The 13674-nt window shown below is 39.4% G+C and overlaps 1 protein-coding gene across 4 annotated transcripts in view; it reads right to left on the reverse strand.

Moving 5' to 3' along the window:
- Nucleotides 1-13662, reverse strand: part of KCNC1 (potassium voltage-gated channel subfamily C member 1) — a 127538-nt gene extending 113876 nt beyond the window's left edge. For all 4 annotated transcript variants that reach the window (XM_025895470.2, XM_008922056.4, XM_018076043.2 and 1 more), the window contains exon 1: nt 13048-13662. In XM_025895470.2, the coding sequence (XP_025751255.1) occupies nt 13048-13617 (570 nt within the window). In that variant the 5' untranslated portion in view covers nt 13618-13662. The remainder of the gene's footprint in view (nt 1-13047) is intronic.
- Between the last annotated feature and the right edge of the window lie 12 nt (nt 13663-13674).

Here is a 13674-nt window from a genome sequence, read left to right on the forward strand (position 1 = left end):
ATTCCTACACGTGTAACAACTTTCCCTTGTTTACAAAGAACCCAGCAGAAGTTCTATGAATATGCCCCCTTCCTTTGAATTTTCTTACAAGGTGACCTTCATCCAATTGTCTTTATTATTTTGCCCCCTTCAATATTGATTACTTGTTTCAAATTCTAGTCATATTTCGGTTATATCTTGTCCTTTTTGTAGAAGTTTGTTAAAGTATTTTCATAAATGACCCAGACTCACAGAACCTTGTTGATGCCGAGAGATATTAGTACTGGCAATTTCCTTATCGGATGATGATAAATAGATGCACAAAGCTACCACAACTGACATTTTAGGTTTTTAATACTTAGAATCTTTGGGGATCAATTTGAAGAGACCATCTGCAGCTGCCATTGACTTCTAAGGGAGCTATGAAAATTGAGATTTGATGCTGAAATTTCTGTTGTGGCCTTCTTTGTGAGCTCAACATTTATATCTAAAGGAGACTTTGGCTACTGCAGGATGTCCAACGCTTCACAGGACCACGGAGACAAGACTCAGCCCAACACCTGAAACTGGCATGTGATTAGATTGTTTTCAGATGTGGTACCAGGTCTTTTGGATGTCAAACACAGAATCTTGAAAACAGCATTCCTCCTATTGTAACAGCATAGTTAGTAAAAAAAAAAAAAGTACATAATTGCAAAATAGGCTGGAACGGTTTTCATGCACAACATACAGGAAGCAAGGGGCCTGGGAACACAAGCTTTAAACTTTCTGGCTTTTGCTCATATTCTTGCCACAGTTCCCAGTAAGATTTTTCTTTTATCTACATTTGCCGTAGTTCCTTCTTTCTTCCTTTCTAATAATTTAAGAGACAAGATGACAGAACAGATTAAAAAATATCTATAAATAATACCGTACGTAAAGAGGCATTTACCCACTGAGTCTTAAAACTCATTCCCTGATTTGGATCTATTTTTATAAGTTTCATCTTACTTGACACTGACAATGATTCGCATAAATATTAAGTATTCATTTTTAGTCCATTGCACACAAGTGAAGCTAAACTGTACTGTTCTTTGGAGTTTTTACCCTGAAGGTCCTTCCTTAGGATGGAAAGAGGGTTAGGAGGATTCAGTTTCTAAGTTCTCTACAATTTGGTCCTGTCGTAATATATTAGATAGCATAGATGTAGCATTTCTAAAATTTTCAATGACATTCACATTTCAGATGTGTGGGATTTGTTGATTTTTTTTTTTTCTTCTATATGAAAATAGGACGTGCTATCCTGAATTAGGGTCTAAATATGTAGGTTGTGAAATAATGTGATTTCTTATTTATACTTGTGTTGTGGTTATATAGATCAATTCTACCACTATTCTTTTGCTATATCTTGTTTTTGATTAAATCAGTCTTGAAATGTTTTTTTTTTTTTTATTGTCCAAACGTTTTGTTCTTTGGACTACCCAGAAAAGCTATTTAAACAATGAAAGAAAATATTTTTTTTCAATGTTTTTCACTCCTAAATTCTGATACAATTGTGTTTCTGTTATAGCAGGAGTAGATTTGATAACAGATGGTAAAACTGCAAAACTGTCTCTGCTTCATTAGAGCCCCTGGCAAGTCTCCTTTATAAGGTAAATTACAGCAGAGAGGGATATTTAAGAATATACCCTTCACAGTTTCCAGTAAGATTTTGAACTAGTTTTATGTGTATCATGAAGGCAGTGAATGTAATAGCTAGAACGTCTAGTGATCACTTCTGTGTTGGTTTTAATACCAGAACTAAAGCATACATGCTGTAAAAGGCTCTAATTTAGCAAATACTTGTTCTAGTGCTTTTCCAAGTTAAATTTATGCTGGCAATAGTTTAACTGAGATTGCTTTCCTTTAATGGTGATAATGCATTTTTATTAAAAAGTAATAAAATGTAAGTGATCAATTTCCATTTAAATTAAAAGAATATTTATGTTAAAATATTGATGAAAAGGCAGCCTTCAGAGATTTTAAGAATGCTTGTGTTTACATGGCACAACTGAGAGGTGACAGATTGATAGCCCTGGGAAACATAGGTCTTTTCAAAACAAATTATGTGATGTGTCCTCACACTGACTTGGGAGCTCACTTTGCAGGATGACAGAACTGCTCAGACTCTGGGGTGAAAAAGTTCTAATTCTGCATATCATCTACTTTTGCATGTTAGCTCATACTTTTCCGTGTATTTTGTCCATTCCTTCTCCATAGGGGCTGCACAGAGATCCCTAAATCATTGTACACGGCTCACCCTGGACTCAACTGCATGAGGATGACACATGGTTATTTCCTAAGTAGGGACTGGCTTCCAAATTGTGAGTGATTGAAAATAAAAGACCAGTTGTCACGCACTAACGTTACACTGTCTCTGATAATGTCAGTATGTATATATGTTTTCTGCTACTAATCTTGCTGAATTCAGTAGCCCAGAATTACCACACAGGAACAGCTTCTTACTTCCACATTATTGGGAAATTCTGCTTTGCGGTGTACCCAATATATTGGTTTGTGAATTCCTCCTGCTGTGCAAACTGGATGAGTTTCACTAACTGCCTGGATTATGCAGCTGAAGTGGGAGGTCTCTTGAACAGGGACAGATGAAAATTTGAAATCCTGCCGTTGGAGGAAAACATTAAACTTGAAATTTCCCATTCTAAGCAAAAAACTGTAGTCACTGGATTACTGCATCCAGGGGACTGTTTCACGCTACAAATATATCCTATTTTCATTTGAGCATGTTTTTGAAAACAGCTTAGATTCCGTGTGTGTTCAGCAAATATATTTAAAGGACTTTTCTTGTTAGTGAAGAAAAATTATGGGCATTAACACGGCTTTGATGCAAGGTAGTTGCCAACAGTACGAAAGGCAGTTCTGGGCACAGGCAGAAACAATACTGTAGGCACTGGGAAATTCCAGTATGCATTTAAAAAAATTACATCTGCGGGGTTAGCGTCTTGGGAATTTTAAGTCTGAATTCTCATAGCGACATCCTTTTGTGAGTCTACCCTCAGAAGTGAAGATGTAGGAAGTGACCGCTCGATGTCCATGATGCAGGAGTGATGGAGAAGAAGGTGATGGAGAAGCCCTGCTGCCTGTGCACTGGGTGTCGCAGCCCCTAAGAATACTGCACCTTTTGAAAACTCATAGCTTTGGGTGACCTTCTGCTTCAGTCCAGGTTGGTTTGGAAAACATTACGTCTGAGTATAGTGTAAAGTCTTCCTTTAGATGCTGTCAACTTACTGTTCTTATAGCAATAGCAATTAGAGGTGTCACAGAAATTATAACCCTATTGTGCTAGTGACTGTAATACACATATAGTAAGGGAGAGAGGGAAAAATACAAAGCAAGTAACCTGAGAAATGTTGTTTTCCTTTTGAAAATGACATGCTAAGATTAAATGTCTTGTATGATTTCACACACAGTAAAATTCGAAGGGCTGAAGCATCCCCAGATGATGTGGCATACTGAGCTAATATAACGTGGTGTTTGTGTGCTTGTGCCATTGCAAATGTTCATTTGCTGAGCTACATGTATACAGCCTGCCTTCATACTCCTGGCATGCTGTAGATGCTCCCCGAGAGGATTCTTCAAAGGTAAGATAGGCATGCAAGTAGGATGCACAAATAATGGTATTTGTGAGATCGACTAACAAATGCTCACTTGATAAACTGCAATAATTCAATTACTTGCAATCTTTTGTCCAAATCTGAGGTGTGGGAACTTTTTTAAGGGTTTGTTTTTTCCTTTCTAATAAATTCCCACCATGTAGGTCTGTGTATATGCCTGATGACATGTGGACTGTTCTGAATGAATGTTAAAAATCACCTAGTAAGAACAAAGGTGTACCCTGCTGCCCTAGCCAAGAAATCCTTTGAGAACAGTAAATGTGCATTTTTAGGAGTTGCTATAGATGATGGTAGTACATATACAAAGATGAAATTGTGGTTTGGAGTGGAAGATGCTATAGAATTGTTACTGAATTTCAAACTTTTTATTTGCCTTTAGTCCATGCCACCGACACGATGAAAACTGAGCTTCTTTGCTTAGTGAAGCAGGTTCTCCAAAAGATGCTTTCTTTAGAACAGTGAATACACTTTTGCACTATTGATTTCCTGCTGCTTAGACATAACTAACATTTCAAGTAATCTATACGGTTTTGAAATTTACATTAGGTCTTTTAATAAAATCACTAGCGCCTTAGGGACTTCTTGGTACCATAGACAGCGAACTCCTACCAACTGAACACTAAACAACAGAACACTAAATTTCAATATTGCTTAAGCAAAATTCAGATCTAAGTTGATCTGCTACTGCCCCAAAACCAGAAAACCAAGCACCACCCCACAGCGATTGCTTCAGGTATTGGTTGAGCTATCACGACATGGTTGGGCTGTTCCTGGTTTGTCCTTACAAGGGCTTTACTGAAAACCCCTGAGTTAAAATCAGTTCTGCATTATGCGGGACACGTTCCTAAGAAGTGCTAAGACGTACTGTCACTAGATTTCTTGCAGAACTCCACACTAGAAGTGATGGGGAGATCCATGCTAAAAAAAGAAACGGGAATAGCACAATGTGGCTGATATCATGTTGTCATGTTTTTAGAGTAGGGATCAAAGGCTGCTGTGAAGGCAAGCCCTTTTGCATTGTGTGTTGTGGCAATTACACAATTGTCCTTGTCCTGAAAAATTTTACCTGAAATAGGTCTGCCTGGTTCTCTGGCTGGATACACCTAAAATCAGTGATCGCTAGGGCAGTGGCCCCACAAGGTGAGGTGGGATTTTACTGATGGTCTCTTAACTTCTTGCCCGTGTCCTTTTCTGTTATAAGACATGACCTCCCCTCCACTGGAGGTTGTAGGTGCTCAGCATTTTAGAGATATCTCCCTATTAATTTTGAAGTCTGTTATCAAATTTGAAGCATTTTCATTTAATTAATAACTGGATAAATTAAAAAAAACTGGCCTCCACCATCTATACCTGTCAATTGATCCAGTGTAATAAAGACTGCAAGAATCTAAACTGAAAAAATAGAACAGGGTTATTTGAATGAATTTTCAAAGTGAAATCTGCAGCTAAATTTCTGTTATGTTTCAAGTGATAAGCAACCTGAACTGACCGGATCTTTCTGTATTTGAGAATGTGTTTTTTGAGGGCAAAGGTGGGCAGGAATAGGAATTCTGCTTCAATGGAAACAAGTAGCTATTATGCTATCAGTGTATTTCCATGTGCATTTTTAATTTTTTAAAAGAAGATGGATTAGGTTTGATTGTGCAGACAAAAATGTATGTTTTAACTTGTATTTGTCTCTGAAAATTATAAGACTCGGTAGCAGTAGGTTTTGCCGTTCTTATTTAAAACCATCTCACTGCTTTTTAAAAGGGACATTCTTTCCCAGGTTTTCAAGTAAAAAGTCAGTATGATATTTTAAGCCATTTCATGTAGTCACAACACCACAGTGGTCTTGACCCAAGGTTTTCTCAAATCTAGCAGTGCTGAGATTTACTGCCGCTCCTGAAGTATCAACATAATTATGTAAGTGTGTGCCAGCAGCGTGTGCCTGTGTTGGAAGCTCATGTGCAGCACACACATTGCTGGCTGTCTGCAGTGCACTGAAACCTGAGATTTATTGCATTTACAAAAGGCCATTACAATGCAATTTTAACTTACTGTCATTAAAGGTCTTACATCATAAGCAATCACTGCAAAAAGCCTTGGACTGAGATTTATTCATAATTTTTACAGCATGATTTATTAGCACCCCTGTTATATCTTATAAATCTTATCTAAAAGAAATGAAAATCAATTGGGGCCTTGTCCTTTCACCTTTACCCGTGTTGGGTGGTACCTTGTTCTCAGCCTGCAGGAAACGAGGATATTCCTGGAGTAAGCTATCACTACAGGAGTAGGAGTGAATATAGCAAAATCTGGGTACTTAGAGAGCACAGGAGAGAAATGTAAAAATTATTCCAGAAATGACAGCATTTGGTTTATATTCCAGGGGGAGGGGGTGGTTCTCCATAGATTCATAGATTTCTCTGATTTCATCCGATGCTAACACTTCTGTGTACCATTTGGAGTGAATCACATATTTATGTAATGCAATATTCAGTAGAGAAAGCCAAGTCAGCCTTCTAAACTGTTCTTTCCTCAGATCAAATTCAGCATATAGTAACTGAGAAGCTAATTGTAAGACAATTGCAAAGATCTCAAAACGGCTGTTTTATTAGTCTTACCTCCCAAGAATGCACTGAAATTTCACAAAATCAAGCCTATAGAAAATGGAAACTCAGTTTTGCCATCTGTATTCGTACAGAAAGAATTATGAACTTGATTATCAATTAGGGCCCAATTTTTCAATTTAAATAGCCCTGCTTGCCCTTTTTATTATGTAACACAGAACTTGGATATGATTTAGTTGAACATTAATTGAAGTCATGTGGTTTGATGGGATGTATTCTATAGCCCTGTGCAGTAAAAAATGCCAGTAAGATCGTGATGAGCTTTGTCAGTATCAGAGTTCTATGTTTTGATGCAGTGTGCTAAAGATGCTCATGTCTTTAAAAGGTTATGAAAATACATATTTGAATATGCATATTCCTAATAAATTGCTAAGATCTATTGCACTTCAGTGCTTTGGAATGGAAATATGCAATGCATCTATTAAAAAAGCAGTACACTGCAATTAATTTGTTATCCTGAACCACACTGCAGGAAAATTCAATTCTATCCTTGAAGCTGGTGATAATTTTGGCACTGAGTTTCAGTAACAGTAAGGCTGGGCCCTCTGTTGCTGATTTGCTAACATCTCTCCTTATGTTAAGAAAGGCAATATGTATAGACTCTACTAAAGTACTACTATAAATACACACAGATCAGTCACATATTTTTACAAATAAAAAAGATGAATACTGTTAAATACTAGAGTGCACAACAGAAGGGAAAAACAAGATGGAAAAATAGTTTTTCTAGGTATAGTCTAATATATCACATTTTCTTAAGCAGTTCTACAATAGAAATATTATAAATGATCCACCAATCTTTTTATCTTTTTTTTGTTATATACCAACTGAGAATACCAGTATTTTGTTGCCTTTTCCTGCCCTAACCAAAACCAAAATAGCAAATGTCAGGAGAAGGGCAAAGAAAATAACTGAAGGCACATAGGGATGGATTAAAGATAGAAGGGACCAAATATCATTCTGAACCCAGTCACTAAATTCATATCGATTTCAGTGGCACCACGGTTACATTTGCAGAAATATTTTGGGATGGTTTAATTTTGAAGTCCTTCCTCATATGGAAATCCCACTCAGCATCGTAGGAGGTGGCAGCGATAGGAAGGCATATATATGTGTATGCATATGATGGTATGATCCATACAATCACAGCCTTGGCTAAATCAAGTAAATTTTGTAACCTAGAAACATTAAAATTAAGTAAGATTAAAAAAAATAAATTAAAATGGCAACAGATGCTGTTCTTTTTTAAGGTTTTAGAATAATAGAAATAAAATTGGAAATAGGCGAATGGATTAAAAAAAGTCCTTGAATTAAAACTGTTAAGTCTGTACTAGGCAGCCATGGATTTGTCAGGTGGATCACATCATCCCTCTCATCTCCCTGTGAGACTGTGACTTCAAAGAGATTGTAAGATATTCTGGGCAAACATCCTATCTTCCTATGTGTTTCTGATCAACTCATACTGTTGAAGTCATGATTCTGCATGGCTGCTGTGATATTTTTTTAATTTTGTGTGTGTGTTGGTTTAAAAAGGTATTACTTCTGAAGTCTGAGGGACAATTCCCAGGAGTTATTGTGTGCCTGCCCCCACCTTGACCAATTTGATAGAGACTGAATGTGAGAGCTGGCGTGAGCAGTGAACACTTTCTAACTGGCATCGCAAAGACTTCTTTGGTCAGGACGCAGAGAAGACTACCATGCTCACTAATGGGTTATGTAAGGATTTGCAGTAGCATGTTCCTTGATGGGAGAAAATAGGAATAAAATGGAATTTTAGGAACTATATTAATAATGAGTGATGGAATGGTAGTTAATAGATGTCTATAATTCTATTATACTAGAAGTGCAAGGGAAACCTCATTTAACGTTGAAAGATTCTCATTTTTCCAGAGCTGTAATGCAGCGTGCAGTTAAAATTAGGCTGTCTCGTTAATTGTCAAAGTATATGGTGAGAATTCCTGCAGCCAGCTTCAGTGCAGGATTAGATATGCCTCTGCAGGAGAGACCTTCCAGAAAGGCCCAGGGTGGGAGAGCAGCTCCATCAGGGCGCCTTTGATGCGATCTGTCCTTGAGGAAGAAGGGGTCCTGTGGGTAGAGGAAAGTGTGTGGGGCAAGTCTCGTCCTTTCCCTCTCTGCTCACCTTTGGTGGGAGACCTCAGACCACTGTCTGTGGAACGCTCCTGTGCGAAATGTGTCCTGCATCAGATGGCTGTGGAATAAGCTACCCTTGTGAAGGATGATGAGTATCTATTCCCTCTCCCTGATACTTGCCTCAATTCCTAAGCTTAGCTGTCCTGGGCAGGAGTAAAGAATGAGCAGAATCACCCCAGCCTCTAATCCTCAAGACAGTATGGTTATTCAGGAACTAGGATCCCATAAACTTTCTCATGCCTATGGGTTGTAGTTTATAGAGAGAAAAATCAGTTTAAATGAATATAGCATGGTTGAAATGCTCTTGAATGTACAAAAGAAAGCAGTAAGAAATCCCTGGGAAATACCTTTTCCTCATCTCTTTACCACTTTTGCCTGTCTCCTTCTCAGTGTCAGAAACTTGTCCTTCAAAAATCACCCACTGAGGAAAGCAAATTCTTCTGCAGGATGTGAAGGGAAAACATGAGGAAAGGGTGAGTGAGAGTTTTGCTTTTCCTCTTACAGATCAAAGCGGTATAGCATATGCCAGGATAGCAAGTCAAGCTGTTGAGGACTTTCCATAGGACCCCTACGAGCTTTTATTTAAAAACAGTAAAAATTTTTATTTGGAAGGACTACAAAAGCTTTTCTGAGGGTTCATTAATGAAGTTTAACTGTCCAATTTGTATGTGAGCACTAGCGCAGAATCTCAGCTGAAAGCTCCTCATTCCCAAACACTGAGTAACCCAAGGAATGTGAATTAACACAAACACAACCTTATCCTGCTGGGGAGGAGGAGGAGGAAGGGGGACAAATATGTTAGATACCTGCCTGCCAAACTCCCCAGGAAGTCAGTGGGAGCTTCACTAGTGGAAGAATAGCATGACCAGACATAAAGGAGAGAGGATGACAAGAAAGTATTTTTCACACATTTGTGTACTTAGGACCAATGAAGCCTAGTAAGTGCAGAGGGCAGGAACTGTACTACAATGAAACTCTCAGATATGCTGCTTTAGTGTACTTCCGTAGCTTTCTGTGGGACTCTATTTCCCCCTTTGCAGCCACTTATGAAAAATAAATTTGCAAAGTTGTCTGATGATGCAAAAAAGACAGTTCTAATGAGCTTTAAAGAAACGTCTCGCCAATTTAGGTGCACAATATCCACTGACATGCAGTGATATTCAGCTGCCTGATCAGATGCTTTTGACAATACTCCTGGATGCCTGCCTATCTACATACACACTCAGTATTTCTACAAATCAGATCTTTTCCATCACCTTGTCTGTTACTCTGTTCAGACCTCCAGGAACCCGACTTTGCCTCTGGTACCCAAATGTGGATTCTTTAAGTTTACAAGAAGTATAACACCTTTATCTTACTAAGGTAGGTGTCTAAGGAAATCTGTGATTTGAAACAAGCTACCTTTCCTTATTACAGATATAGAATATGATGCAATTTTTTGGAAGTGTTCAATTTTTTTCGAAATAACTACATTTTTTAAGAAATTAGTGTGTAGAAAACTAGAATTTAATTAAAATCAGCCCTATTGTTTTAACAAGAAACTGTTGACTATGTTGCACCAAAAGACAAAAGATTAGTGACCGAGAGCTTTGTTTTATCAAAGTAAGCTTAGAAATAAACAAAATTTGCAGAGTTAGCTGATTTTGCCTGACATACACAAGTGCACTTCCAGTCTTCCCTGGCTGTCTACAATGAGATGAGATGTAATTTAGTATGAGTCAGGTCCGGGTGAAGCAAAACAGTCAAATGTACTTGTATTTGCAAGCAGTGTCCATCAAAATCCTCCAAGAATGGCTGGATTTGAGTAAATGCTGAGCTTTTCATAGACAGTTCCTAAACATTCACTGAATTAGCTTACCAGACAGAGCACAGAGAAATCTGGCTTTATACAGATATGCAGGTTTTCATTTAGTCTTTATATTCATAGACTGTATTCCTTTTACTTGCCCAAGTGTAACAGTATAATGGTTATGTAAACTAATGCTTACACTAAGATGTTATTTTGACATGCATTTTGGTGCCATATGTAAACACCTAAACGTATATAATAACCATCCTTAGTACAGGTATCAATTCCATTTAAGAAGGGAATTTTTTGTGATTTTTTTTTTTTTTTGTGGTCAAAATGACCATGTGAATTTAGATTTTTGCATAACTGAAATACAGTTTGTAATTGAAAGTAGCGTACACCATTAAAAGTGTGGTAACAGTGGATTTGTTGCCTGACTCTAATAATGATTGCTTTAATATACCATTCACTTGTTAATGCTGCTATCAATTATTTTACTGTAAATTAGCTTTTGTGAGTTTGAGGTCTTTTTGCAATGTCTGTGTTAGGTTACAGGACAATAAATCAAACTCCCATCTCTTTTTACATCCATAACCATAACATATGGCTTTTATTAGAAAATGTTAAGTGTCTTATAATGTCGTCTTAATGGACAGTGTGTGCATGTGTTGATGATGAAAGCCATCTTCTTTCATGCAAAATATTAATGCATATGGCCTACGTCTCCATAGATACAAGTTAAAGAATAATATTTAACTCACAAAATATTCAGTATACACTTTACCCAGAATAAATATTTATCTAGTTTAACAATCCTTTAAGGAAATAACAAGTTAGAGATCAATCAGGAGCTGAAAATTCTAACAGGTATGCACATGTGATTGTGAATAAATGGTATATAATCCACTGCAAAAAAAACCCCCAAACAAATAAACCCAAATCATTTTGTAAAACACCTACTGCTAAATGAAAATACCCTTAGAGAATTAGAAAATGGAATCTATATCCTCCTAGAATTCCAGTTTGTGCATCACAAAGACTCCTAATATTGGTTATAGATTTTTGTCTTTCCACCTAAGATATCATAATGCCTCCGAGCTAGAGGGTGTTTTAGCCTCTGTATCCTTTTCCTTGGGACAACATTATCCCTTTGACTTTTGAACCACTCCACAAAATCTTGGACAAGCACACAGCTTTGACTTGAAATGTGTTTTACCAACAGATTCCTGAGTACCAGAGAAATCTGCTATTCAAATCAACGCCTGCTAACACTAGGCTTGAATAATGGAAATCAAGCATTTTGAAGGATACCCGCCAGCCTTCCCTTTCTGTTTCCATGTTCCTTTGGCAGAAATCGGGGCTTTGAAAGCTGCAATACAACAGCAACATCTTTTCCTCTTATGGTAAATATTTTATTATTGCTTTATCCCCCACTCTGTTTAAAGAAATTAATTTAAAATATGAACTCCTTTGTTCAGGGAAGAAGTCTCCAAAGGATATGCAAACAAGAATCTTTAGAAATGCAGCAAGATGTAACTCCAGGCTCTGCTCCAGATTTCCCCATTCATTCAGTTTGCAGACCTGGTGTCTCCCTGCTGGAGATCTCTGCTCAGACGGAAAGTCTCCAGCAGCTGCTATTCCACCACCCATTCATACATGACCAGCTCCCCTCTCCCTGCATTTCCAGTTCTCTTTCCTCCATCCATCCAATTTTCTCCCTAATCTGATCTCACTTCTTTGATCTTCCTCAGGAACACTGATCATCCTCCCCCACCAAAGCACCACTCATCCCTACCGAGGGCTAGCAACAATTAAGCTGCAACAAAGGTACATTTAAGGGAGGAATAAAACCTATGCAAGCCAATTTCTTTGTGAAGGCACTATCCTTCATCTGTTTTCCTGCTTAATCAATATGGGTATCGTGGGGGTTAATCCTGCTGCTGCTCCTGAAGTAAATGTTTTCATTACTTTTGATTTCAGGTGCAGAATCGGGCCCTAATTAATGTAATTATCTTCATATGTCATAGAATGAAAGGTGTCTACTTAAAGGAGTCGGGCTGTTACAGACCATCTTTATCCACGGCTATGCTGTGAACCGCACCAGTGTGCATTCCCTTTCCAAAACAACCGCAGGCACCACGAGGGGAGGAGTTGTCCTTCAGTACCAAGCAAGAAAGCTGTCAGTGTCCCTTCAACATCAATGAAACCCTCTCCTCTGATTAATACTTTGCATTTCCCACAAGGGAAAACGACAGAGTGAGAAGGTAAGTGGGCAACTGAATTACCCATTCGCAGAGAAGCATGATCATAAATATTTAACTTGGTATGTATAAGAGAAAGGGACAGACTTCCTTTCCAGTCCAAGCTGAGAAACTCTCCAAATCCCCCGGCCCCCAGGGACTGCCTGCTCCTGTGATCATTTCTCCATCTCATAAAGGGATTAGGGATTAGCCATTAGCTCATAAGAGGGCTTGACAAGGTATCTCTCTTTACTGAGGGATGACTGACTGTAAAAATCTGTGCATAGAGGGAAATTACCTGGTATAATGGAGATCTCCCTGGCCCATGAATGGGACCCTGCCCCAAGCTGTGGAGTTTTAGGAGCCTGTTAGAAAATAAGGGTCTCTGGAAGCTCACATATGAGTACGCAAGCTCATGCCTTGGTGTCCACTCATGCCCCATGCATGAGGCCTGCTTGAGAGCGTGGGTTACATCCCTGTAGCCCCTGCATGATTTTTGTATGGCCACACACATGGATGGCTGCTCTGCTCTGACAGTGGAGATAACCCTGATGATGCTGGGAGAAAGTGGGACTGCAGGGAGGTTCGAGTGTTTTGATGAGGGTGCTGATTGCATAGCTTACCCTTGCATATCTGGAGGAGTAGGGATCCTCAAAGAGCGCCCAGATGCGGGGCTGCCACCGTCTCCAGAAGCCCCCAGACCTGCCATCTGGGGAGTCACTAAGTGCTAGGCGTTTTGTCATCTCCAGCTCATCTTCACCATCACCAGAGTCTCCGGTGCCATCTATGTCTCCGTCCTCAGCACTGCTATCCAGGGGCGCCCCACCAAAGCTGTCCAGAGCCTCTTCGGCGTCGCGGTGCTGCCGGTAGGTCATCCAACAGCAGGGCTCCACATCAGTCTCATCGATGCCCCAGAAGGCCAGCTCCTCCTCATACAGGGGCCCGCACACGTCCGCGGGGCAGTGCAGCTTGCCAGTGCGGTAGTAATTCAGGATGTGGGCGAAGACGCCCGGGTGCCGGTCGAAGAAAAACTCATCCGTGCGGGGGTCATAGTCGAAGTGGCTGTGGGCATCGGGCTCAGCGATCCAGGCCAGCCGCGTGCCGGGCAGGGTGCGCAGGGTGCTGCGGTAAGTCTGGTGCCTAGTCCCTCCCACGTTGATCACAATGCGGTCGCTCTCGTCGCCCTGGCCCATCTCGTCTCTTATTAGGCATGTCGCAGACTCATCCAAGCAAGCACGGCAGGCAGCAAG

Source organism: Manacus vitellinus, unplaced genomic scaffold (genome assembly GCF_001715985.3).
Source record: "Manacus vitellinus isolate BGI_N305 unplaced genomic scaffold, ASM171598v3 scaffold_30_pilon, whole genome shotgun sequence".
NCBI classification, from domain to species: Eukaryota; Metazoa; Chordata; class Aves; order Passeriformes; family Pipridae; genus Manacus; species Manacus vitellinus.